The sequence below is a fragment of the Varanus komodoensis genome, unplaced genomic scaffold (genome assembly GCF_004798865.1).
Source record: "Varanus komodoensis strain SLA01 unplaced genomic scaffold, ASM479886v1 scaffold11, whole genome shotgun sequence".
Lineage (NCBI taxonomy): Eukaryota > Metazoa > Chordata > Lepidosauria > Squamata > Varanidae > Varanus > Varanus komodoensis.
Window position 1 is genome coordinate 2,243,752 of NW_025335317.1, and position 25,558 is coordinate 2,269,309.

The 25,558-nt window shown below is 52.1% G+C and overlaps 2 protein-coding genes across 4 annotated transcripts in view; one reads left to right on the top strand and one right to left on the bottom strand.

Moving 5' to 3' along the window:
• Positions 1-14,566, top strand: part of VCL (vinculin) — a 61,420-nt gene extending 46,854 nt beyond the window's left edge. For 2 of the 3 annotated variants that reach the window (XM_044420235.1, XM_044420236.1), the window contains exons 16-21: positions 268-570; positions 960-1,084; positions 1,876-2,061; positions 10,351-10,554; positions 11,497-11,601; positions 12,366-14,566. In XM_044420235.1, the coding sequence (XP_044276170.1) occupies positions 268-570; positions 960-1,084; positions 1,876-2,061; positions 10,351-10,554; positions 11,497-11,601; positions 12,366-12,512 (1,070 nt within the window). In that variant the 3' untranslated portion in view covers positions 12,513-14,566. Of the gene's footprint in view, positions 1-267; positions 571-959; positions 1,085-1,875; positions 2,062-6,983; positions 7,200-10,350; positions 10,555-11,496; positions 11,602-12,365 lie in introns of all 3 variants that reach the window. The other variant, XM_044420237.1, reaches the window with a different exon arrangement.
• A 965-nt stretch (positions 14,567-15,531) lies between these two features.
• AP3M1 (adaptor related protein complex 3 subunit mu 1) lies at positions 15,532-25,110 on the bottom strand. The gene is made up of 8 exons (XM_044420238.1): positions 23,298-25,110; positions 22,641-22,812; positions 21,948-22,085; positions 21,278-21,363; positions 19,907-20,040; positions 18,712-18,919; positions 17,518-17,662; positions 15,532-16,411 (listed from the first exon to the last, which is right to left on the bottom strand). The coding sequence occupies exons 1-8, from the start codon at positions 23,568-23,570 to the stop codon at positions 16,311-16,313; spliced, it is 1,257 nt and encodes a 418-aa protein (XP_044276173.1). The 5' UTR covers positions 23,571-25,110; the 3' UTR covers positions 15,532-16,310.
• Positions 25,111-25,558: the final 448 nt, after the last annotated feature.

Below are 25,558 nucleotides of genomic sequence, written 5' to 3' on the forward strand. Positions count from 1 at the left end.
TTTGTGTAAATCTAGCTTGGCAGAATTCTGGTTTCCCGCTTTCTGGTGTATGGAAATGTTTTCATACTTGAACCCCCTTCCGTATGTAGATGCCATCTGTGTGTGTGGCACCATTGTGTTGTGAGTGGAGGCCCTCTAGTGGCCAAAGCCCAGCGGTGCAGGAGGCGGGTGGAGATTCTCCGGGGACGCGAGGGCGGGCTCCCCGGAGCACTGGCTCCTGGCGACATGTGTCGACGGGGAAGTAAAGGTCGCTGCCTCTTGCCCCAGGCCTGGTGGATGAAGCCATCGACACCAAGTCCCTGCTGGACGCCTCGGAGGAAGCCATCAAGAAGGACCTGGACAAGTGCAAGGTGGCCATGGCCAACATCCAGCCGCAGATGCTGGTCGCGGGGGCCACCAGCATCGCCCGGCGAGCCAACCGGATTCTGCTGGTGGCGAAGAAGGAGGTCGAGAACTCGGAGGACCCCAAATTCCGAGAGGCCGTGAAGGCTGCCTCCGACGACCTCAGCAAGACCATCTCGCCCATGGTGATGGACGCCAAAGCGGTGGCAGGCAATATTTCCGACCCCGGTAAGCATGGGGCAAAGAGGCCATCTCAGATGCGCGACTCATTGGCTAGGCTAGCAGGGCGGAGGAGCACAGAGCTGGACCGATCCAGGCGGCCCCACGTCTTAGATGGAACCATGTCCTGTAATATCACTGCTGGAAGGCGGAAACGTAGATGTATCACAAACTGCCCAGAGAGCTTCGGCTGTGGGGCAGAACAGAAACGCAGCAAACAACTTGGGTGTGGTCTTTGCCCTGCCGAGTTCTAACCTGGCCCCTCTGCATCCCCACAATGATTTCTGTTGGTCAATGCCTTCATTTGGGGGCCCTTTAAAAATGACTTAGCCCCTGCGGGAAAACTTTTGAATCTTTAATGCTTCGACCTGAATGCTCTCTGCCCTGGAATTTTCCAGGTTTACAGAAGAACTTCCTGGACTCTGGTTACAAGATTCTGGGGGCTGTGGCCAAGGTCCGAGAAGCCTTCCAGCCCCAGGAGCCAGACTTCCCGCCACCTCCCCCCGACCTCGAGCATCTCCACGTAAGTGCAGCGCTGTGGCAGCTGTTGGGCCGGACGGCCGCTGCCCCACAGCCGCTTGTCTGGGGAGAATTTCAGCTCTCCCCTACATGGGTCAACTTGCTTCAAACCGAGGTTAGATCTCAGGCACAGTCCTGCTTTCTTGCTGCGGTTGCAAGGGGGTTTCGTGTGCTGCTTGCATTCCTTCGGCGCGGTGCTGAGTCGGAGTTCAGAGGGGGGTCCCTGGGGCCAGGAGCTGGCCTTTATGTACGGATTTCTACCCCAGTGGCGGGCACAAGGACGCTGGGGAAAGCTCAGGCTCTTGCTCCCATGTGTTTGGCTGAGAAAGCCGTTTTAAAAACCACTTGAATTGTGTGCCGCTCAGCCCCGCCATAAGATGCGTCCCTTTTGTGCACACACCTTTGTTGTGAATGTGCCTGTGAACAATGCCCGACTAATTGAATCAATGGGGAGTAGGTTCATGGTTCTGAAAATTCAAATAATAGTGCCTGTGGGCTTTTGGATCCAGAGCTGCATCTGCAACATGATAAGATAACACAGACGGCGGGGCTGCCCGTCACTAGGTTCGTCCCCCCCTTTCTAGACTTCCTGGTGCAGTTTGTAAAAGGTGATGCAATGGAGCTGAACGCTGAGGTGTTTTAGACGTCACTGTTCTGCCGAACGTAGAAGTGATCGGTTTGAGTTTGGAAAATGGGCCCGGGACACTGGAAATGGCCGACGCAGGCAGCTTGTTGCGGGCATGGCAGCGTTGCCTTTGGGATGGTGTGACGGAACCGGCTGCCCTTCTTCCCCAGCTCACCGATGAACTCGCTCCTCCGAAGCCGCCTCTGCCTGAAGGTGAGGTCCCCCCGCCGAGGCCCCCTCCCCCCGAGGAGAAGGACGAGGAGTTCCCGGAGCAGAAGGCCGGGGAGGTGCTCAACCAGCCCATGATGATGGCCGCCCGGCAGCTGCACGACGAGGCCCGGAAGTGGTCCAGCAAGGTAAGGCCTCCCCAGGCAGCCCGGGTGCCAGGAATTAACTGCCGCTCCTCTCCTGCAGTCCGGGAAGTGTTTTCTGAGAAGTGCAAGGTGCGAGTGGGCAGGCATCGTGGTTCACCCTTCTTGCCACCTGTGGAAATGGCCATTTCGTGAGCTTTGTGACTGATCTAACCATGGAGAAATCCAGGCAGCCGCTGCTGCAGCCCACGGTGGATGGCAGGAGCAGTGCTTCGGAAGCCGAAGTGAGCGCAGTCCCATTTTGTCTTAATGCAGGGATACGTGACCCGAAAAGTTCACCGTTTTCCATCCACAGCAGCGGCTCATCTTTTCTCGTGCTGTGTTGTTTTGCCTGCTTGCAAAGAAGGGAAATCAGATTGTGTGGCTGTGCTTTCTCAGTTGTAGGACTGCACCTTTGATACATGCATTTATTAGCAATGGAGAGAGAAACCAAATGTATTTGGTCTTACATTTCGTCTGGGTGTGTAGCAGCCGGTAGCCATGCTAAAGTACCTTTACAGTGGAAGCTGACGTGCGTGCGCCTCCCATTCTCCGAAGCTTGGCCAGTGCGGGGAGCAAATGAATCACTCCTGCGAATCATTACTCTTGGGTTTATCCGTTGCTGCTTTATCAAAAGACAGCCTTACACCTTGTCCGAACCCAGTCCTTGTCCTTTCAAAAGCAATTTTATGGCTTTGGTAGGTTTGAATGAAGTCATTTTGAACACTACGCGAGACAGAGATCATTCAGGGAGACCATATACCTTATATACAGATCATATCCCAAAGTTAAGAACGTCGGGGCATCTGTTGTAAATGAAATAAATGAACAGCAGAGGAGACGTACATTTTGATCCAACAGTCGCCCTGTTTTCTTAAACGCACATTGTCACCAAAAGACACTGAACTCTTCATTCAGGCACTGAGAACCTGCCCATGAGGCTGGAAGCTGCGGGTGGGGCAAGACCAATTCCTTGCCAGTGCATTAATGCATGGTAAAAATCCGGAATGTGGCCGATGTGACAAAATTGACTGGCAGAGTAAGAATAAAGGAAGGAAGACAGTGAAATGACAGAAGTTCTTTTTAAAAGGTAGCATTAGTTTGTTTATTAGATTTATTTCCCAGCTTTTTTTAAGAACGCCAAGTGGCTCACACCGTTCTCCTCCACGCAAGAGCATCCCTGAGAGGCAGCTTGGGCGGAGAGCCTGCGACTGGCCCAGAGTCACCCAGTGGGCTCCATGGCTGAGTGGGGGCTCGAACCCGGGTCGCCTGAGTCCCAGTCCCACGCTCTTACCCACTGCACCACACTGGCTCTCATTTCTGGGTTATTTGCTGGAATGAGAAGGGTTAAGACACAGGATCTCTAGTGGGGGACAATTTAACGATAGAGCCAAGGTTTCAGTTAACTGAGCCAAGAAGTGCGACGAAGCTGCGAGCCAGCGCGGGTGTTGCAAACCCTGCTTTCTGATCTCAGTGCCTACGGAATGGCTGGGGTGTGTGGCATGGTTTTCTCCTTATTTTGCAGTCCTCAGTGTGTTTTCATATTATGGGTGGTATAGTGAATGGTACTGAGATGCTGTCTTCTTAGTGAATCATTTTATTGAAACCTTTTATAATAGAGTATTCATTGCTTTTGGTGATGACGTTAATACTGAATGTAGTTCTGTCCTGCTTTTCAGACCATTATTGGCTCCAAAGAGGGTCACTTCAGTAGAAAAGAGGGGCAGGCCCTTCCACCAGGTGGACAAACAGAAGTGACAGAACAGCCAAGGGAAGGGGGACTGGAGGGAAGGGGATGTGGATGAGGAGGGAGATGGGGGGTTTTATGGCCTGAACAAGGGTGCTGAGCCCTGCGTCACAGCCTTTCCATGCGCTTCAGGCCAGGCTGCGCCTTCCTTGCTTGGGGGCCATTTGGGGCCAAAAAATTCTTTTTCCATTGACACACACAAGGTCTGGTCTTAAGCAAAGTGTTTGATTTAAAGTAGAAGCAAGCTGGAATCCTAATCCAGCTTTTGTGGAAGAAAATGAATCTGTACCCAAGTCAAATGCGCAACTTCGGACCTCTTTTCCGAGGGCCTTTTTTACAGTGCTTCAGTCAGAAAAGCAGCAAACTGGAACTGACTGCATTTCTGGGCTCCAGTGCTGAGTTTGCCACTTGAGGTGATGGAGCCCCTTCCGTGTTCCCTGCCTGTGTTGCTTGTGGCGCTGAAGAGGGCAGCTTGTGGCCCGGGGGCTGCGGATGGCCCTTGGCCCCCACCTGGGCACCCCCAGGTTATTCTGCTGCCAGCGCCATCGTGAAACTGAGCGGCCGGCAGGAAGGTGCAGGCCAGCCACAGAATGCAGCGTGAGCCATGGAAACCCGCCACACGGCTAGAATCGGCACTCCGGACCCTGTGCTCCGGAGGCCGGGTCCTGGACCGGGTGGCCTTCCTGCTGGCTGCTGCAGTTCGCCCGGTGCCTCCCCGTGTCCCATTGCAAAGGCGCTGGAAGACCCACCTTTCGTGGACTGGCACAGGAAGGGGAGCCCCCCAGGATCTCCGTGCCGTGGCTGCCTGGAATGCTCGCACGGATCTCCGGAGGAGGGTTCAGCAGAGGCCTCGAGTCCCACCATGGCAACCCCCTCATTCAAGGTCGTTGTGCAGCTGTTGCCAGCCCTTCCTGATAATATATCTTTTGTGAAGAGAAGCTGAGCAAAGTATCTTCTTAGAAACAGAAACAAAGTGAGTCGGAAGGGGTGTCCCAAGCCATCTAGTCTGACCCCCAGATCCAGCTGGCTCTGCGCATGTAATTCCCGACATGCAGTTGGAAATCTGTCCTTGAACACCCTCACCGATGGGGTCTCCACCACCTCCCGTTGAAGCCCATCCCATACCCTCGCGGTCCCAACCATCAGGAAGTGCTTCCTGGCATCCAACCTGAAGCTTTGCCCCATTGGAACAAAGGGAAGAACTGGTCATGGCCCTCCTCCACATGACATCCCCTTACATACCTACAAGTCGCTAAAAGATCCCCTCGGGGTCTCCTCTTCTCCAGGCTGAGAAGACCCAGTTCCCTCAATCTCTCCTCATACGGCATCCCCTGCAAACTGGCCACCAGCCTTGTGGTGCTGTGCTGGGCCGAATCTAACCTGGCCATGTCTCTCCTATAATGTGGAGCCCAGAACCGGAAGCCATGCTTCTGGCTATGCATCCAAGGGTGGCGTTTGCCTTCTTATCTGTTGTGTCACGCTGCTGGCTCATGTTTAACAAGATGAGCAAGCTGATTGTGACGAGTTAGTTTCTGAAAGCTGGAACAGAATCTTACATGAATGTTCTAAGCAAAACAATACCCGAGATATTTGCTGGTGAACTTCAGTGGCATACCTGTGAAAAAATGACGCATCTCTGGAAAACGATAGCATTTAAAATCTAATTTTGTAGGTGTTATCATTGATATTACAGGCACCTTCCAGGTTTTAAAGTGAGTTAGGAATTTGATGGAAAACTGAAAACTGCAAATTAGCCAATGTTTCTTCTTAATGTTCTGCAAGTTTAATTTTCCTTTTCTTTCTGATGTCTTCAATGGAGAATGAATTGCCTTGCTTCATTTCTATTCTCTCCCCAGTCTTACTTTAACTTTTATTATATTGTACATAAAATTCTGGTTGACTGCTGTATAATACACAGAGGATGAGGCAGAAGGTAACCATCTCTGTTAGACCTGTGAAAAATGTGTTGACTTTAGAGTTTCATAGAATTCTTCATTGGACAGCATAAGAAGTAGCACTGACTGGCTATTTGTTCGAATATATTTCGGCACTGGGTGGAATGTTTTTATTCGCCTAATTGTGGTGGGTTGCAGACACTTTAATGACCCAAGGAGCATTCCGCATATTTGGCAGATCCAGCCACTTTTATAGGCAGTGCTTTTTTCTACAGGGTTTTTTATTTCTCCGTGCAGGATGCAGTCCAGGATTCCAGAGCAAATGATTAGAAATCCTTATTTGGATTTTTGTAAAACAACATTGTGGCAAAACAATCCGGCTCCACCTCACTAACTTCCTGACTGACTTTGTTGTGTGCTGCTGACATCATATTCTGACTACTAACAAGTAACACACCGATTCAGGCTTTCCATGGGCAGCCTCTCCTGCGTCTTCCATCCCTTCCTGCTCCTCCTTCGCCCTGCTTGCCCCCTGCCTTGTCCTGTCTTTTCCATGACTTGCACCGAGACACGTTTGTGCCTGGGGTGGAAGCCCCACGCGGCCTCCCGTCCTGCCCCTGCGTCGCAGGCCGGTGGACGTGGGCACGTTCCGCCTGGCATGCGCCTGGTTCCAAGGAGCGGGTGCTCTCTGGGACGAGGCCGTGCGAGGGCTGCCATGCGGCCCCCTCCTCCTCCTCAGCCAGGCTTCGGGGGCCGGGGCACCCAGGACTCCCGCTCCGTGATGCAGAGCTGGCTCTCCCTGCCCGGCACCCTCACTGGCACCCCGCCGTGCCCGGAAGTGGTGGGCCACCTCCCCGGGGCCTGCGCTGGGGTGGTCTCTGTGCTCTCCCTTTCTTAAGGGAGCAAGAGGTGGCCGCTGGCTTTTCTGGCAGTTCTCTCTGTGCTCGATCAGCATCACTGACGTTTCCATCTCGCGGCCCTCTGTCATCTGTCCCTGTCGCATCTGCTTGGGCTTTGTGCCACGGCGCTATTGTCTTGCCAGAAAAGAATGTTGTGGTGAAACGCTAGACCTTGCAAAGAGGTCGGAAGAGGAAAACAAATCTTTCCTAAACTCCTGGAACATGTTGCCAATTCCCAGACCAAGCACCCCCCTCGAACTGTCCCCAGCTCCCCTCGCGTCCGGGGTGGGGAACGCTCCAAGCCAGCGTGGCTCCTGCCCTTTGACCGGGTCCTGCTTCGTCTACTAACTGTCCCTGTTTCTCCATCCTCCCTGCCCTGCCGCAAAGCCTGCTGTGGCCGCTGAGGTTAAGGAAGGCCCTGCGGCTGCCGTAGATGCAGCTCAGGAGGGGGCGGAGGCCGACGTTGAGTTCGCGCTCCCCTCCGACATGGAAGAGGATTACGAGCCTGAGCTGCTGCTCATCCCAGCCAACCAGCCCGTTAACCAGCCCATGCTGGCCGCTGCCCAGTCTCTCCACCGGGAAGCCACCAAGTGGTCCAGTAAGGTACTGCCTCCGCCCCGGCTCCCCGGGCGGCTGACCCGCGTTGCATCCAGCCATTTTGGAACGCTGGCACGTCTGCATCACTCCCGACCCTCGCCGGGCCTCATTCTGTTTCGTTTCGTTTTCTTTTCTTTTGGAGTGGAATGAACTGGAGTGTGTCTGCATTTCATTGTCGAGGATTGAGAGTGGCTTCACAAGTCTTGCTGGGCCAGGGTACGGCTTCGTTTGGCGCACGCCTTCCTGTGTTAGCCTCCTCCTTAATGAGGCTTTCTCGCTCTGCTGTCCTCGGCCTAACCTGCCCCTTCAGGGCAGTGGTGACTGGAAAGGCCTTCAAAACGCAGCCCCAAAGACGCCTGCCTACCTGTGAAGCCACGGCCAACGCCCTCTCCGTAACGTTCGGGTGGTGAGGGAGCGGTCGCCAGCGCCACCACCGCCATTTAACCCGCATCGGTGTGCTTTATGCCTCTTCATCAGTGTCGCCGCGGTAACCTTGGCCAGACGAGGAATGGCTTCCCGTGACAGTCTTGCCAAGCAGTTGGAGCTGCACTTTCGCACTTGGCTGTGTGTAAAGGGCTGGCCGCGGGAAAGGGCGTCGGGCCGTGCTGGGTGCCTGAGTCGCTAAGTTCAGACTTCGTGGCGCGCGGGCTTCATTCTCCTTCTCCAGCACGGGGTGGATGGCACTCCGTGGTCTGCGGCAGAGATGGAAAGGGGCTGGCTGCCACCGGGCACTGGCAGGGCTTTTCCAGGATGCTGGGACACCTCCTCACGTTGGGGACACGCATGCTGCGAGGATGCCGTGTGGCTGTGCTGTGGCCGTGGGCCGGGCGGGGAGCGGGTGTGCGTGTATAGGCCCTCCGCCCAAATCTGGCCCGCCTGCCTTCCTCCCTGCCTCCTGTGTCTTCCCACTGAGTAATGGACACAGCAGCAGGCCAAGACTGGCCGGCACCTGGCCGCAGATCCAGAGGCTGTCTCCCCACGGGCCACTTAGGGTGGGGTGCAGCCCAGCCCCCCTTTCATCGAAGGGGTGGCGTGTGCAGGGAGACCTGCTGCTGGATTGTGCTTCTGGGAGCAGCGCTCCCTCCTGCTCTCCTTCCCCTTCCCTGCCTCACCCCACGTGTGCGGCCACCTGGCCGGCCTCCCATCGCGACCACCTCTGCCCTGACCATGAGGCTGCACCGGGGATCGAAAGGACTGATCTTTCCGCGGGTTCCTTGGATCATTGCCCAGCAGGGAGCCCTTGCTGGCCGGCCTGGCTCACACTCACCAAGGGACAGGGCACCACAATACCTGTGTCAGTCCACGCATGGCTGCCCCTGTGCGTGCCGATCCCGCTTGTGTGCGCACACGGCCCTCTCTGTGTACCGTTCCAAAACGAGTCTTGGACGGGCCGCTGCTGCCAAATGCGGCTCTCCGGAACGTTTGCATCCTGGTTTTTGTGCTGCCTTTTCTGTCGCATAAACGCCAAGGTGGGGAGTCTGCCCCTCATGCTGCAAGGATTGGCTTCTTTCAGCTGGGCAGGTCAACCTGTCACATTAACTCCGCACTCTTCGTAGCCTCACTGCGTAATTAAAAACTCTAACAACCGATTGCTTGGATTTGAAAATTCTTACAGCCATCATATTTCAAATAATGCCAGCTTACAGCGTCCCTCAGTAAATACAGAACCTCATCTCAAAACAGTGCCTGATAGCGTTAGTGTTAAAATCAGACATTCCCCTTGAATTGCTGCTTGGGTACATAATAAACCTGGGCTTGTCATGATGGGATTGAGCTACAGTGAACTTCGGGCTGCTGTTCTTTCCCCGTCATCCCCTGCAGAGTGGCTGCAAGGAGGAGATGGGAAGCGTTTGCTCCCATTTTTGGATGACTGCCACTTACCCTTTCACCCAAACATGAGGAACTGTGGTTAATCTCAGCCATAGTTTCCCTGAAACAAGCCAGCTTGTTACTGGCACGAATGAACCCTGGATGCAGCTGGCTTTCAGGCTTAATTAACCCACGACATGTTGCTGCGGATAAACTATGTCAGATGTCTTTCCTTTTCTCCACTGAAGGAAGTTCAATTTTATTCTAAGCTTTACCATCCTGAACACACGTTCCTGGGAGTAAACCCCACTGAACTCAGCAAGGTTTATTTCAGTGTCGGATTGTACTCCAGTAGTTCTTCCGGTAACTCTTTCTGGGGAAAGAAGACTTAGTTGATATAGTGGTAGGGTTCCCTGACTAATACATTAAATTTGAATGTGTTTGCCTATGAAGAAAAGCTCACCCAGAAGAAAGAATTTCTGAATATGGCCACAGCGTAGCATCTTGGAAGAAGCCGCTCCTCTGGCATGGAAGGAGGAGGGCCTCTTTGAAGGTGGGCCAGCCTCTCTCACTTTTGGAAACCTTCTACCAAAGATAACCATTTTAAAATGCTGCTGCCCAATTAATCTATACATTTGGAGTGTAGTTAATCAAAAGGATTGATTAGTTGATTTGAATGCTGCACACCCTCTTGGTTTTTCCTTTGGAAGACCTGGGTGTCACTTCCTCCACAGGGCGACTGTGTAACAGATCGCTTTCCATACCTGGAAAAGTCTTTAAAAAGATAAAGATGCTGTGCTTTATTCTATTTTGTCTTATTGTGAAACCGTCCCCAGAACACAGTAAGGGACGGCCTAAAAAAGTTTTAAATAAATAAATAATATAATATAATACGTGCAATAAAAAATAAACTGTAAAATTTCACTGCCACATATACTTGTCTGTTTGCATATTAAGGATATTCACCGTCATAACTGGATGCTTTAAACTTGCTTTAAGACACTTCCTTGCATCCTTATTAAAACAGTCAATTTCTAACTGAGAAAGTTTACCTGGTCTGAACTTAGTCACTTTCACTTCTGCAGGAAAACTAACCTTCTGTGTTCACCATTTGGGGGTGGGGCGGGGTTGGCTGAAGCTTGATTTCACCGAGTTTTGGGAGAGAAACTCTTTCACCCCTGGCCTTTGTGTGAGATGGGCTGCGCTCTTCGCGGAGAAGCAGGGGCACTGCACAGAACGCGCCCCCACCCCATCTTTCCAGAGCGAGGGCTCGCTTGTGGAATGTGGGGGGCAGCCTGCAGCGCCGTCTCGGTCCCCGCCTTTCACGGCCGCTCACCTCCTTTTCCAGGGCAATGACATCATTGCAGCCGCCAAGCGGATGGCGCTTCTCATGGCCGAGATGTCGCGCTTGGTGAGAGGCGGCAGCGGGAACAAGCGGGCCCTCATCCAGTGTGCCAAGGACATCGCGAAGGCTTCGGATGAAGTGACGCGGCTGGCCAAAGAGGTGGCGAAGCAGTGCACCGACAAACGCATCCGGACAAACCTCCTGCAGGTGAGCTCCACCTGGAGAAGGCAGGGAACCGAGAGGTGTGGGACGTGACTGCCTGGAGCAGGAGCCCTCCTGTAAATCCTGCAAGCGTGCCGGCCAGGGATGGACTGGCTGGTGGACGTTCGTGGGTGACGTTCAGCACCCCTTCGCAGTTGGTTCCTCGCTGCCCGCTTGGGATCATCGGGTTCCGGTGCTTCAGTAAAGCTGGCACAGCTCCCCAGCAGCATTTAGACTTGGTACAACAGTCCTCACTGAGGTCCCACTTTTTCCGCCAATTCCTGCCCCATTTTTTAATCTCGGCCAAATGCACCATGGGCAGTTTTGTTCCCCGAGCGACTGGATGATCTGGGTGCCCGGCCCATCGGCACCTGCAGTTTCACCGCCACGCGAGAGAGCAGAGGGGCCGAGAAGAGACGGTTGCTTGTGCGGCCAGCTTGGCCTGGTGGGCCCTTCCAACAAGAGGCAGTTCTCTGAATGCTTGGAGTGGAAGCTTCTCTGGAAGCTTGGGAGGGTCAAAGGCTGCGGTAAAATGATTGCAGAGCCTGCCTGCCTGCACTCCCCCCCCCCGCCCCCCGGCAGCACCTTCCCTGAACGGCTCCCCTCCTGCCAAAGGGAAGCAAGCATGGCTCGGATTTGAGCTGGCCCCTCTCCGGGGAAACGGCCAGTGCCTGCTTATTCTCATCCCCCTCCTCTTTTTAAGGATGCCCCTTGGGGGACCCGTCCCCCCTGAGCAGTGCTAGCCAGCCATTCCTTGAGAATCCTAGAATAGTAGAGTTGGAAGAGGGCATGAAGGCCATCGCGTCCGCCCCCCTGCTGTTGCAGGGCACCACATCACACCCTCCCACTCGGAGGGCTGCCCAGTTGCGCCTTGAAGGTTTCCCGTGTGGCAGAAAACAGTCCCGCAATTGGGCGGTTTGAGCAGCTTGCAATTCTGTCTCTGTTCAGGTCTGCGAGCGAATCCCAACCATCAGCACACAGCTCAAGATTCTCTCCACGGTCAAGGCAACGATGCTGGGCCGGACTAACATCAGTGACGAGGAGTCCGAGCAGGTGATGTCCCCGACTGCCTTTCATGGGGCGGATGCAGCGCCTGGGTTGCCTGCCGCATGGGCAACGGGCCCTTGGAGAGAGCAGGCGCTGCCTCCAGGGTCTCCTCTTTTCCACTCATCTTCTGCCTCCTAAAATTTTAAAAAAGGGGCACTTATGTATAAGGGCCTCTTCACACCCAGGATGTATCCAGAATGTTTTCTGACATGGACACTGAGAAAAGGATGAGTGGATGCTACCAAGCAAAGTGCTTCTCCGAGTGCACGGTCCGTCTAGTTGCGGGTGCGCTTTTTGTGGCGCGTATGCTTGGTGGAAATACTGCTTGGGTCGCGCTGTGAAGGGGCCACAACCGAGTCCTCAAAGGGCCTCCAGGTTTTTGTTTATGGGAAGAATCCCTCTCATCTGTTTGAAGTTCTTCACCAGCACTGGCATTTTCCGTGCATTTGGTTTCTTTGCAGTCAGGGAGAATCAGATTCTCCTAATTTAATAGTAACCCACCATTTAACCCACAGGTAACACTCAGTGTTCAGGTGTGAATGTCAGGCGGCAACGCAGCTGGCCAATCGAGTGTGGAATATTCCAGATGCCTGACTGCATCCCCTTTGGCACCATTACACACAAATGGAGTCTTTGGCTTCAGGCTGTTGAGGCATTGTGGCTTGTCCTCAGCTAGTCCCGTAGCCAAAAGCCAAGCTATGGATACAAGCAAGAAGGCTGGTCTTCCAAAACTGTGTTTCGAACCCTTTCCCCCTCTCTCCCTCCTGCAGGCCACTGAGATGCTGGTTCACAATGCCCAGAACTTGATGCAGTCGGTGAAGGAGACGGTCCGAGAAGCCGAAGCTGCCTCTATTAAGATTAGAACAGATGCTGGATTTACTCTGCGCTGGGTCCGGAAAACTCCTTGGTACCAGTAAAGAGCCTGTCCTTTCCCTAGGCATTGGCTTTTGCAATGGGATCCCTTGTGAAGCAGAGAGAGTTTCGTAACGGCTAAAAGGTGCTGCGAAGGTTAAACGAGTCCCACGAAGCGCCATTCTAAAGGAGTTTAACCATGGGTTGAGCTCACGCTCTTTTGGTATGTAACCTCACCATAGTTAGACTCCAGAATGGCTGCTTCTCTCTCTCTCTTGCTGACAAGGGTGTTTTGGATCTGTTTTCATAACACTATGCTTCCCCATCCCCTGCTCCGTTATGCACTGTATATTCCACAGGTTTCTATACAAGGCGATTTATGAGGATTTCTCTTTAGCTTGGATTGAAACTCTGGGATGCTCTTTTTTCACTTAGCTGTTGTGAGGGACAATCAGAAAACAAAGTAGTCCGGGGTTTCTGTTTTCTGCTCCCTTTTCTTTCTAAACAGGTGTGTGGCTAGGTGTGTTTAAAAGTTTCCTCCCCAACATTTCCCTTGGTTGGGGGAAGCAGGTGCTGTGCTCAGAAGCTGAGGCCACTGGCTTTTTTCTGCCCAAGAGTCACCTGTGAGCCATCAGACTGGGAATAAATCTCCCCTGACTACCAGTGAAGTTGGCTCAGTGCCTTGCGGGGTTGAACTTGACCAGTGCTCCCTGCTGAGAGCAGTTGCATGCCAGCCGCGGTGTGGGGGCAGCCGCGCCTCCCGTGCATCACGCCAGCAGGGGAGGCGAAGGGTAGCTGCTCCCTGCCCTTGAGGCCACCGGTTCGTGCACTCGCTCGCCTCAAACTTCTAGTTGAGCTTGCTCAAGGCAGCAATAGGAGAACACAAGGGGTTGTCTGAGATGCGCCTGCTCTGCTCTACCTCTAGTAGTGGAGCATCTTCTCGCTTTTCTGAGCTAATAACCAAAGGGAGGCATTGGAGGTACGATAGCAGATTTCCCGGGAGGCTTTGGCGACCATCCTCACTTCAGGCCTTACACGCCTTGTGGCAAAACCCCATCCGCAGCCAACCGAGGCGGCCTCTTTCGGGCAAGTGAGGGCTAGCCCTCCTCGAGGACCGATCACGACCGGATGACGTAGGGCCCAACGCTGCAGGGTATTTCCCACGCAAGCTCCACAGATGCTAATGAACGAGCACGTTTGCCTTGAGCAGATGCGCCTAACGGGCATCGATCGGCCCAACTGCTGCGTTGCTCGGGCATTAGCAGAGAAACGGTGATGTTGCCGCGATCCCACGCATGCATGCGGCAGAAATCCTGCGCGGAGGCCTGCGCACGCATGCCCTCTGGGCGAGCAGACAGGCCAGGCAGCACTTGCTTACAAGCTCGCTTCCTGGGGCCTCGCTGCGGCGTCCTCTCCCGGGTTCAGTTGACATGGAAAATGCACAGCAAGCATGGCCTTTCGGGGACTTCTCTGCCACTGCCAGGAGCAGCGAAGCTCCTGAGCACACCCTTCATGGCGCTTGCCTGGTGGCCGACCGCCCGGTGCCCCGATCGTCACCTAATCTTTAAAGTGGAGTAGCTGCAGCCAGACGGGAAGGAACGCCACCCCCTCAGCCCGGGTGCCTTGCCCCACGCTCGGTTTGGGTGAACTCGAACTCCAGAGGGCCTTTCAGCTTTCCTTGTGGAAGGTCTTTTATCAACTCATAGTTCAGCCTTTCATCACAAGCTTTTTAAATCACGGTTTAGTAGCTTGACTTTTGTATTAATGCAATATTACTAATGCCTTTAATTACATGATGGTTTATACCAAAGACTGTTTTTGTTAAGGAATGTTTGAAGGAAAGCTCTGTATCGTATTTGCCTTTGATACTTCTTCAGAATGTTTCCTAAGCTCAAAAGTCTTTTATAGGAGTTAATACCCTGTACAACTTATGCAACTTAAGCTTTCCTGAGCACTCTTGTCCATCAGGCCTAATGAAGCAAACTTGAATGTCAGTTAGGAGCATTTTGCCACTAAATACCTTTGTTTATAAACCAGAAGTTTGTTGTATATGCTAATATTTTCAACCTCCTTTGTTCTGTTCAAACAAAATAAAAATGCATTTGTATATAAACAAATAGGTTGGAATGGAAATACTTTTAAGTGTTTTTAAATGAAAAGTTCCCTGTTAGGCAGAAGCCATAAAAATGTTTTATATGGAAGAGCGTAGACTATTAGCGCTCCTCTCTGGGAACAGAAAACCTTGGCAAATGGCAGAACCGGAGGATAGTTCACGACGTACTGTTTAAGAACGGGGGTGGGCAGCAAGCAGGCGTGTTCTCTTATTCTGGGGGTTGCTCATAGACCCCGGGTGATCATCCGACAAACATGCATCCCAGACAGACTGTGGACATCTCTCTCGGTGTTCTTTAAGGGCCCTGGTAGTGGGCCAAGGCAGCACAGAACTGCTGTGCTAGGAATTTTGACCACATGGATGGGAACACTCCCAAGGGGCTTACCGTATTCGTGTGAAGCCAGCCGGAGTAATGCAACCGATAGCACTGTTTGTATAGACAGCACGTTAGAGTAAATTCATAGCAGCTCGTAGAATTTGCTCAGAGCAGCACATTTTCCCTCTTGCTCCTAACAAGCAACATGGTGTCTTGCCCCCAGGCTGTGAAAGCCCTTTCACCTGCATGGTGTTGCTCCTGTGAAGGTGAACCGAATCACATGCGGCTGGATCCAGAATCATCATACTTCAGCTACACTGCATTTGCATCCTGCCTCTTGGGAGGGTCCCAAGGCTTTTATCCTTATGCAACTGACCCTGCGAGGTAGGCTGGGCTGAGGGTGACTGGCCCAAAGTCAGCCACCAGGCGTCATGAACACGTGGGGACTCGAACCGGATCTCCTGGCCCAGCACTCTTGCCACCGCACGGGCTCTGCAGGCTCTCGCGAGAAGCCGAGCCAGCTGCGATGTCAAGGATTCCTGGGGGCTTCTCTCCAGGACAAGGTCTGAATCCAACTTTTTCCACCTGGTTTAGTGATGGTCGTGTTGCTCACAGGCGATCAGAAAGCCAAACAGTTACTGGAAAGACAAGCCGGTGCGGCCGCGTTTCCCTTTATTTATTACAAACAGGCAATTAAACCATTCGACAGAGCTTGCCACCGGTGGAAAGCTGCTCTTCAGGTGGGCATGGCATGGAGTGCAGTGGAGGGAAAGACCTTCAAAGGTGTGGTACATGTTAAATGAAGGTTTCGCCCCCAAATATTTTGCACCTTCAAAGTAAAGCGAGTTGTAGAAAACAGGATCGGCTACAGATTGTCTGCTGAATTCGGAAGATGGCAAGGCAAACCAGTTGGCTTAAAAAGGCCGCGTGTTGTGAACGTTGGAGAGAGAGCAGGTTTGGGACCGCCGATGGCCCCTTTCGCGGGGAGCTGGTCCCCGCTTTTCCCGACGGGCCTCACAAAACCATGGCGTGCCCATTTTGGACAGGCTGCAAGGACTTCTGTTTGCTTCGGAGCTGGCCAGACAGGTCTGTGCTCCTCGCAGCCGCTCGCCCAGACTCGGTGTACGGAGGCTGCCTCACGGCGGCACTAACTGCTTCTACAGACAGTCGCTGGTTGTAATTACACTTTGTGAACAAAGTGGTCCACAAAAAGGAAACACTTACGGAAAGTTATTCTTACTTGAAAGCCATATATAGAAAGACCTATCAAGGGATGGTTTAATCCGAAGGGCTGCAGTTCGTGGGAATCAATCAATCGGATTAGAGAAATTTGCACCTAAGTGAAAAGGCCCTGCGTCTCGTCTCATTTTCCCCTCAGATGGAAAGAGACACTTATGAAGCCGCTGTTGCTCTGCCAGGAAGGGGTCTTGCATCTCATGTTCGTACCTGGAATTTCCCTGCTTTTGTAACATACTTCACACCTTTAAACGGCTTGTATTTTTCTCCATACATGTCAAGGCGATTTACCTTCAGTCCTAAAAAGAGGAACAAAAGCGTGCTTAAAATCTCTCAAAAAGATTGTAAGCCAGCAGTCTTAAAATGGTTTGCAATGCGGATTAGGAACTCCCGCGAAAGGCCAGCTTGAAGCCAGAATCAGAAGTGACTGATGTGTGAGGCCATCTCTGACCTCCCCCCTTTGAAGCTCAGTTATTCAATGTGCAGGGGGCCAGCCGGCCTTTCCAGCCTGCAGGAGAGAACCCACAGCCCTGCTGGTACCGCTCAGCTCTTCCTCCTATCATGCCTGGCCAGGCTGGTAGGACTGATGGGAGCTGGAGTTCTTCAAAGCCTGTTAAGTTCCTATCTTACTCTTTCGGCAAATCTTTAGCCACTTTGTGGGGGTTAAGATTCCAAGCATACAGAATCAAGCATTTGTTTCACTTTCTGATGAAACCTGCCCTTCCCTTCCCGGGCTGGCGCAGTCATGTAGCAACTAAATTCTGCAGTCAGGCAGCAGAGAGACTCTCTCTCCCTGCTACCCTAGCCTGTTCTAATAGTAAAACCAGGTGACTGAGTTAAGTATCAACAGGCACGGAAGCAAAGCAGGTCCACAAAGAACCTGGAGACTGGCACAGAACCCTGTGACATCTGTGCGAACAGCTTCTTAAAATGCCCAGAGGGAAAACCTGACCTAGAAAATTCCACTGAAGGAGCCACAAAGCCCTGGCTGCCAGGGACACGGCAGGTTGTGGGAAGAACTGCCTGACCCGGCCACAAGGGGGGGGGGGGCTGCAACCAGGCAATGGCCATTGCACCACACAATTGCTGTGAGCTGCTCTGTTCAGATGAAGCTTGCTAGTGACACTGGGTGGCTTCCAGCACATGAAGGTGCAGCTAAAAAATCTAATGATCGTAAAATAATGTGCGGCATGAACATTTTTAGTATGGAAATATTCCAGTGTGACGAAGCGCAATCCGTGCATTCAGGCTGCACAACTTTCTGATGAGCCCCCCGCCGGCAGCAGGAGAAGCACCGTCTCCTCCAAGGCCGGAAAAAGACTACGGGTGTTTGCATTTCATCCCAGCCTGCCAGATTCACACAACCGTCTTGGTAGGAGAGCACCTCTGCCAGGGCTGTTCTCACCTGAGATAGCCAGCTGCTGGATCTTGAACTGAACATTCAGGCTGGGGTTTTCCTCTGGCTTGGGAGCGCCCGATTGCAAATTCACCATCCCTTTCAGACTGGGCAGCTTCTGAGGGGTAATCTTGCCGACATCCCACGCCAACACCTAGAAAACAACCACCAAGGTGGGCACTTTCCCCACGGCTACCTGTGCCTCTTGTAACGGTGTCCCGGCAATCCTTGCAGCAGTTCTGCAGAGGAAATCAACGCCAGCATCCCTGCACTGCAGATATGCGTGCGCTCCGGCGGCCGCAGCTGCGGCAGGAGGACAGATGGGGAAACGCAGTGTCCCTAGGGCACCGCTCCAGGAGTCTTCCACCAGGTACTCTGGTTCTCTGGCTGGAAGCATCTTCTTCCAGAGCTAACCTGTGCAATGCATTTTTCATAAGGACTAGCACTGTGGTGGACAAATAAAGGCTTGACAAAGTGTTCCAAAGCAAACTGGTTTGCTCCCATCATCTGTCCAATCGGCACTGCTGAACTGAGCAAAAGCGACAAGGGAGCGAGCAAAATTGTGTGTGTGTGTGGGGGGGGGGAAGCCCTCCCTTTGAAGACCATCTCAACATCTGACACCCTCTAGCTCAGAAAAAATGAGCAAGGCAGGACACGACGGAGGTGTCTCTAAACTATGCATGGTACTGAGAAAGAGAAGACAGAACCTTTGTCCCTCCTAGTACAAAAACAGCCGACCAGCCAAGGACTTGGAAGAGTCAACAGGCCGCCCTTCCTCACACAGTGTGTGGCTGAACTGTGAGCTGTGCTCACAGTTCAACAACCCAGGACAGCTTTATCGACGAATGGGACAGATGCATGGTGTACGAGGCCATCCGTGTCTCTCCTGCCCGCCTGTCCTAGTCCTCTGGAGCAGCGACTCTGGGAGCTGCCCAGCCATCCGGCGTCAATCCGTGTGGACCAAGCCATCCGTCCTTATACCTCGACAGCAGAAAAGGAAACTTCTTTGTTAAGCTCTTAGGGAGAGGCGAAATGAGCACCTGTCCGAGGTGCATCTGCAGCAGATCTCCTGCACTGGCACAGAGCTGGGTAGGTCCAGAACGGGCGGCTTGCCTGCAGAATCGCCCAGACGGCAGACCAGGGCCAAGGAGCCCCGGATAAGCAAGAGGGCCCGAGGTGCCCAGCCGGCAGGACGGGACTCACCTTAGTGACAGGATCGAAGGTGTAATTGCCTTGAGTGGCCGTGAGGTTCATGTTGAGCACCGCTTTTGGCATGTGGACTGTCATGACCACGCCTTCCACCGTCTTCCCCATGTTCTGCTTGGGCCCGATGGTAACGTCGAATCGCCCAGAAGAGGAATTCTCCTTGAAACTGATGCTGTGCTTCACGTATACCGGAATGGCCACTAAGCTAAGAGGAACGGTAAAAGGCCTTGTGGGAGGAAGCAGGTGGGGGATTCCCGGCTCTCTGTATGCAGACGTGCTGCTACACCGAGCGAGGGCCTGGGATGCGGGGGCGGGTCTGAATGGCGCGTTCATGGGTTCCCCAGCCCCAGCGTGAGTGGAGCCTAACACCCCACTTCTGCTCAGACCTGGTCTGCAATTCCCACTCTGCACTCCAGTCCATTCCTTGCAGGCAGGGAAATGATCAGAGGAGGCAGGATATGAATTACCCTGAGTCCATCCAACCTCTTCCCCGACCCTTGCTAAACTGGCTGAAAAGCTCATCCAGGGAATCCTGCAGCACGGGGAGAAGTGGCCCCAAGTCTGGGGGCATCCAATCCCTGAGTGGCCAACGGATGGGACTGTGTCCTCCCTCGGAGCCTCCATTCACGGATGGTGGGTGCCATCAGCCTGTGGCTCAAAAGCCTGGGCTATTCTGCCCTAAATAAACCAAAGGTCCAGGGGAACTCCCCAAATGCACTTCACTTACCTGGCATTGAGAACTTCTAACGTAATCCTAACCTATTATTTGAAAAGTGACCTTTTATTTTCTTTTTGTAAACAAAATCATCTTTGAAAAGTGTGTCCATTCTGTCCCTAAGCTACAAGAATCAGGATCCTACATTTCTTCTGGGTACCTGAAATTAGTTTGGTGGCAGCAGTTAAAAGATACATTGGACTCGTAAAAAAGAACTTCATTTTGAACCCTACAGAGTGAGTTAAATCTATGTTTTGCCATGGCCTCAGAATGTCCATATACCTCACATTATGTAATTCTTAGAAACCATTTGGAAGGAATAAAGGTCATGAATGAATAAATAATCCAAAAATGTTCAATGGGACAGGACACAAAACATCCTCGGGGGAAAATGGAGAAAACATGGCTTTCCCCCAGTTCTTCCACTTTTTCCTGGGCCTTCACATTTCCACACACGTCTGCTCCTTGCAAACTTACTTTTGTGAGCTGACCCGGTATGAGATCAATCGGAAGTTTCCATCGGGAGGAATGAAGGACAGGACTCTTTCTGACTCCCAGCGCTTGAATCGGATGCAAGGATGAAAACTAACGTCGTCTAGTAGTCTTGGATTCTACAGGAAGTTAAACAAGAGAAGCTTTTCCCATGACCAGCGCACAGAGAAGTACGAACCACCGAGATGCGTGAGTGGTGCGTCTAAGCATACTTAAAACCTGGTTCAGTTAAACTCGCGAGCTGGCCTTTGGCAACTCACACCCATGCCCTACGTCTCCAAGACTGGCAGGGCGGCCCTAGACACGCCCGCTCCTTGTGTTTCTGTGGTGTCTGGGGGGTTCATTCCCTCAAAAGCGGTCTCTCCCAGCAAAGTCCCAGGCTGAAATTCCTACTTCGCTGCAATGCATGCTTACCAAGGAGTAAGCACCAAGGAACACAGTAAGTAGCAATGCACAAGATGGCTTCATTTAATAATGATTATTATTTAATAAAGAACGGGTAATCTACACCAGCTTCTGCAAAATCTTGCATGCTGGCAAAAACGAAGCATGCTACTTTCTCCGCTTTCTTCAGACCTGAGGTCGGGCAAAGCAGTATGCTCCTGGCAACCTTGTCCAGCAAGGTAGTGCCTGAGACTCCCGCCCGGCCTCCGGTCTAAGGGGTGTGCTGCTCCAATGCGACTCGACACCCTCTACCCTCTTGAGGCAGCTGTGTGCTAGAACTGAGGCCTTTGAATTGTGGTGCTGGAGGAGACTCCCGCGAGTCCTTTGGACCGCAAGGCGATCAAACCGGTCAGTCCTGGAGGAGATCAACCCTGACTGCTCTTTAGAAGGCCGGATCCTGAAGATGAAACTCAAATACTTTGGACACCTATTGAGAAGGAAGGACTCCCCGAATGACAGCAAAAGGAGAAGGGGATGGCAGAGGTTGAGGTGGCTGGATGGAGTCACTGAGGCAGTGGGTGGACTTTTTACATTTTCTGGTGCAGCCTGAAGACTGGGAGACCATCTTAAAGGATGTTGAACGTCCTTTTGTCTCCCCCAAAACAGCACTGCATGGTTCAAAAAATGTGTGTGGGAGGGGGCTGGAGCAATCAAAGCATATTATATAGTTGCACATGTAGGACAGCTAACTTTAAAAAACTAGGAAAAGTTCCTAGTTAAAAAATAACCAGAAGCTGGTGAAGAAACCCTCGTGCCGGTGTTCATGCTCTGATCCCTCACCCTTCCTTACAAAAGGCTAGAAGCTCTCACCGGAGCAGCGGCCAACTTTACAGCCCTTCCTTTCACCGATTAAAATAAATGATTTTCAACAGTCAACAATTTTCAACAAAGAGCCAGAGGAACTCGGCTTACCATAAAAGACAGTGAAAGATCTGGCATCCCCGAGAGCTTGATGCAGGCATCAATAACACCTTGAATTTCTGCAAAGACTGTAGAGCCTGTTCAAAAGAAAATTGGCTTATGCAAGTGTTAGCTCTTTAAAAGGGTTCCAGCACTGGAAGCATTAGATACTCTACATTGCGTTTCTGTTCCCTGGACATAATTCACCCTTGGGGCAGCTAACAAACAACTTCTGGAGTTGTTCTTTTGAATGCCACTCTAGAACAAAGGGCTGCTGCTTTCTTCGCGGATACTTATGAGCACTGCAGTTTGGAGACAGAGCTGTATCAGTTCAGCTCTATGTCTCTGTGAGCTCGCATGCTGGCTTTAGGAAAAGTCGACCGGTTCAACCGGTTGTAATATGGGATAGCGCTGACCTTACAAGTTACAGGTTAGCTCGCCTAGCAATTACAGAAATAAACCATGTTGGAGGAAAATAAGCATAGTTTCTATAAAGGGGAATCCTACCTGTAAAGAGAAGCAGTGAGCATCTAAACTACTATATAAGTGATGATATGAAGTGGGTTTTCATAGATGGTACAGAGTTAAGAATTAGTTAAAAGGCAGATTTTTTCCAGTCCTGTTGTGCTATTATTCAGCTTCACACTTTCCAAGGATGAAAACAGCTTGGCAAGCATCTTACCTGATTTGTCTATAATGGCATCGATTTCCTCAATCACATCAAAGTAAGCTTCATTATTTGTGTACTTCACACCAGCTCTTCTCCATGGGATGTTTGAGAGCTGTCCAGTTGGCAGAGTATCTCCCACATTACTACTGCCTTTGAAAGACAAGAATAGTCAAAGAAGCCAGTAAAACATCAATATCCTGAGAAAAACACGAAGCCTGTCATAAAAAGCAGTCTCCGTACCAGAAGATGGGAAAGTAGCCAACTGATGCTGATGTTTTAAAAAGGTATTCCAGAAGTTACATGCCACATAGTCTAGCATATGGAAGAATAACCTTTGCTGAAAATGAGTGCCACTTCTGCAAAAGGAAATCATGCCTCAAATACATTTTTGTCTTCCAGTGTATCAACACGCTTCTCAATAAGCTAATCTATGTATTAGATTATAAGCTAATCTATACTGGGGCCTTTCAAAAAACTTTGAGGAAATTCATTTCAAGGAAACTAGCGCTTATGGGGTTGCAGAATGGGTTCTCTCACGGATCACTAACTGCTTAAAAAACAAGAAATGGATAAATAGCCAAAGGTTTCCCCCCACTGCTTACTTTTACACATAAACAGCAAATTTTGAGAAGGACGGAAGAACCAAACTTTGATTTCAAAGTTAATAATTTAAGACCTGGTGACATTTCCAAGCTGCACACATACCTGTAATGGAATTGACAACAGAGCGCAGAATGGTGGGGGGTTTAATGAGTTCTTTTAAGATATTGGATTCCGTTGCCAGTGGAAAGCCATTGTCCAGCATTTCTTCCAGAAGCTCGTACACAATAACGACATTGTCCTTAATTGCAGTCTCGGAACATTCTCCAAAGTAATCCTAAAGCAGGCAGAGGATGCAAAGAAGGCAATTTATTCTGGGTAAAAACTTTACCTGCACATAAAAACCAAGCCCAAACAGAAAGTGCCTTTGCTATAATTTAGCAACTGCCATAACACCTATTTGTTGAAAGATTCTGCAAGCATGGATTCTTCCTCAACCAGTAAAGCGTTTACATGTAACATGCTCCCAGTGCTGATACTGCTCCCATACAGGAAAACTGCATGTATCTTGTGCCACTCAGAAATTCAGAGAAACCGTCCCATCAGTGGCAGGGTCTGGAATAATCTGTGGACAATCGCAGCTTACCTTCGCCTAAGAAGCGAAGAAAAACCAGGCTGGACCATGTATGTGTAAAATATGACTCAACATGAATACGGCAAACATGCTTGGGTCCACGGGGAAGGCTCACAAGGGCAGGAAGGCCAGGTATGACAAGGGTGCCCCTTCCTGCCTGAAGCCGAGCACCTGCCCTACAGACCCACCTGGAACGTGTCTGCTACGCGGTGAAGGAATTCAATGACAAAGAGCGGCGGCACTTCTGTCTGTATGACAGACACGAAAAATATTTTATCCCGATAGATGCTGATGAGGTAGTGGTGAGGTGTGGGTATGACTGGAGGCACATTTTCGACATCGGCGGCTCTCTCCTGGGCTTCGAAGAAGTAGTCACACACCGACTGGCTGACCACGCTCTTCCAGTGCTTCTCCAGGAATATGTCGCCAGAACAGTTTATAAGAAACAGACTGTGGATCATTTTCTGTTGGAGACACAGAGAGGCGTGTTAGTGAAAATAAGCAAGCAAGCCTGAGCTTCGGTCTGCTCCCACCTTGCTTCCGTGCAGCGGCTTCTAGGAGCTGCAAGGGCAGGTCTACACAAGCCAGTCCGTGTGTAAACACAACCAGCTGCATTGCAATCTGAAACTGCAGTGGGAGACTGATCCCCCACCCCGAATCTGAAATCCAGAACCCCATAAGGCAGCCTGCCACACAAAGATCAGGAAGAGGAGCCTGCGAGGAAAAGATCAGGCATGTAAAACAAGGCACTAGATTTGCTTCAAAAAGAGAGAGAGAAAAATGTTAAGCGCAGCAGAAAGAACTTCCTGGAAGAGCCAAAGCCAGTTGAAGAAGTGAGATAGACGGTGGAAGCGCCTGCCCTATAATGAAGTGCCTGCCTTATAAATACATGTTTGAATAAATAATGGAACTGGGGTCAGAAAGGGGACCCCGATACACGCAGGGCCGTCTCTCATGGTGCCCGGGGCACAGCCCACATCTCCCTCCTGAGATGTTTTCATGGGCCTGCTAGGAGAGAGCCCAGCAGTGGGGGCACCTGTCCCACAAAGTCCCCCCCAAGCAAAAGAGGCACAAAGAGTAGCCATTGGTGGAAGGCCTCCTAGCGCCACACTCACACAATGCTGGGTGGAGGGCCATCAGGGTGGAAGCAAGGAAGACAAGGTGTAAGGATCTGAAAGATGATGGAGAGTTTTCTTGCATATTTTTGCAAGGGATAGAAGCGGGGAAAGGGGGGTTGAAAAGGGAGGCAAGTAAATGCAAGTGAAAAGATTGAAAAGGGTGATCAGAAGATCAAGGAGGTGGCAAGAAATACAAGAAAGGTTTTTGTGAGGAAAAGGCGGAGGTAATCGTGTAGCTAGAGATCCCGAGGCTTCTTAGACTCTCTGTGGATCCCTGAAAGGCCAGAGCGCTGGCTCAGCACTATCCCAGCCTCTGCTGTGCCCACATGGGACCTTGGCCCACCATTCCTGCTCTGGAGCACACCAGCTGGCCACCCGAGGGCCAGGCCACCTCGCTAGGCCTGCAGTGGCCTCCACCTGCAGCAGGTGGGATCTGTCTAGATGCAGAATCCAGACCAGCAGCTCCCAGCTCAGGTCAGAATAAGCTCACCCTGACTCAGTACATGCATCGGATGCGGTCTGGTTTGCATCCCCTTTGTGCTCAGGGAGCTCCTGTAGCAGCTGAGAAGCTTATTTCATGACAGTACTAATAGGGGAGTCAATGCATACATTTTCCAGGTGCTGCTTCTGTCTGATCTTTTCCTTGGCTGATATATTGCTATGCCAGGCCAACCAATCCAATTATGTGAGAGCAGCCTTCGTTATTTACTTTTCTTAGAACCTCACCCTTAATGGATGCAAATTATATTATTGCTCCCAGCTCAACTCAGCTAGGAACTTGCTGGCTGCCATAGGGCAAGGTGGATTTCCCAGCCTCACCTCCCCCAACCCTACGATAACGCGCGTTGGCACCAATCGGAGTAACGCGGCAGGATGTCGGGCAATGCCAGGAACAAAATCGCTGCAAATACATCGCCTGCTCCTTTGCCAAGAGAAACTCCGCCCGAGCAGGCGCCGAGTCCGCGGCCGCTTCGGCTTCATCGCAAAAGTTTTCGACTCCAGGGAAAAACACCCGGGCACGATCGCCGGGGGGGGGGGGGGCAAAGCCCTCCCCGCTTAGAAGCTCCGCGGGGCCGGGCCCGGTCCTCCCGTGGCCTCCTGCCCACGGAGAAGCGGCGCCCGGCTACGCCCAAGGCCGAAGCCCGCGCCTGCCTCCCTGTCGCCGCCGCCCGCCGCATCCCCGCGCCCGCCCCACCAAGCCAAGCCCACCCGAGCCGCGCCCCGCCGCGGGCAGCAGCGAGCCGGCGGCCCCCGGGACGAAGCCGGCGGGGCGCGCAGCCCCCGCGCAATCCAGCGCGCAGCCCCCGCGCAGGAGCGGGGCGGCTGCGCGC

Coding starts and splice junctions, on each gene's coding strand:
- AP3M1 (XM_044420238.1), bottom strand. CDS start 23,570: ATGATCCACAGTCTGTTTCTTATAAACTGTTCTGGCGACATATTCCTG. Junction 22,813..23,297: donor GCGTAGCAGACACGTTCCAG/GTGGGTCTGTAG, acceptor TGCCTGCTTTAG/GATTACTTTGGAGAATGTTC. Junction 16,412..17,517: donor CCAGCAGCTGGCTATCTCAG/GTGAGAACAGCC, acceptor TCCTCTTTTTAG/GACTGAAGGTAAATCGCCTT.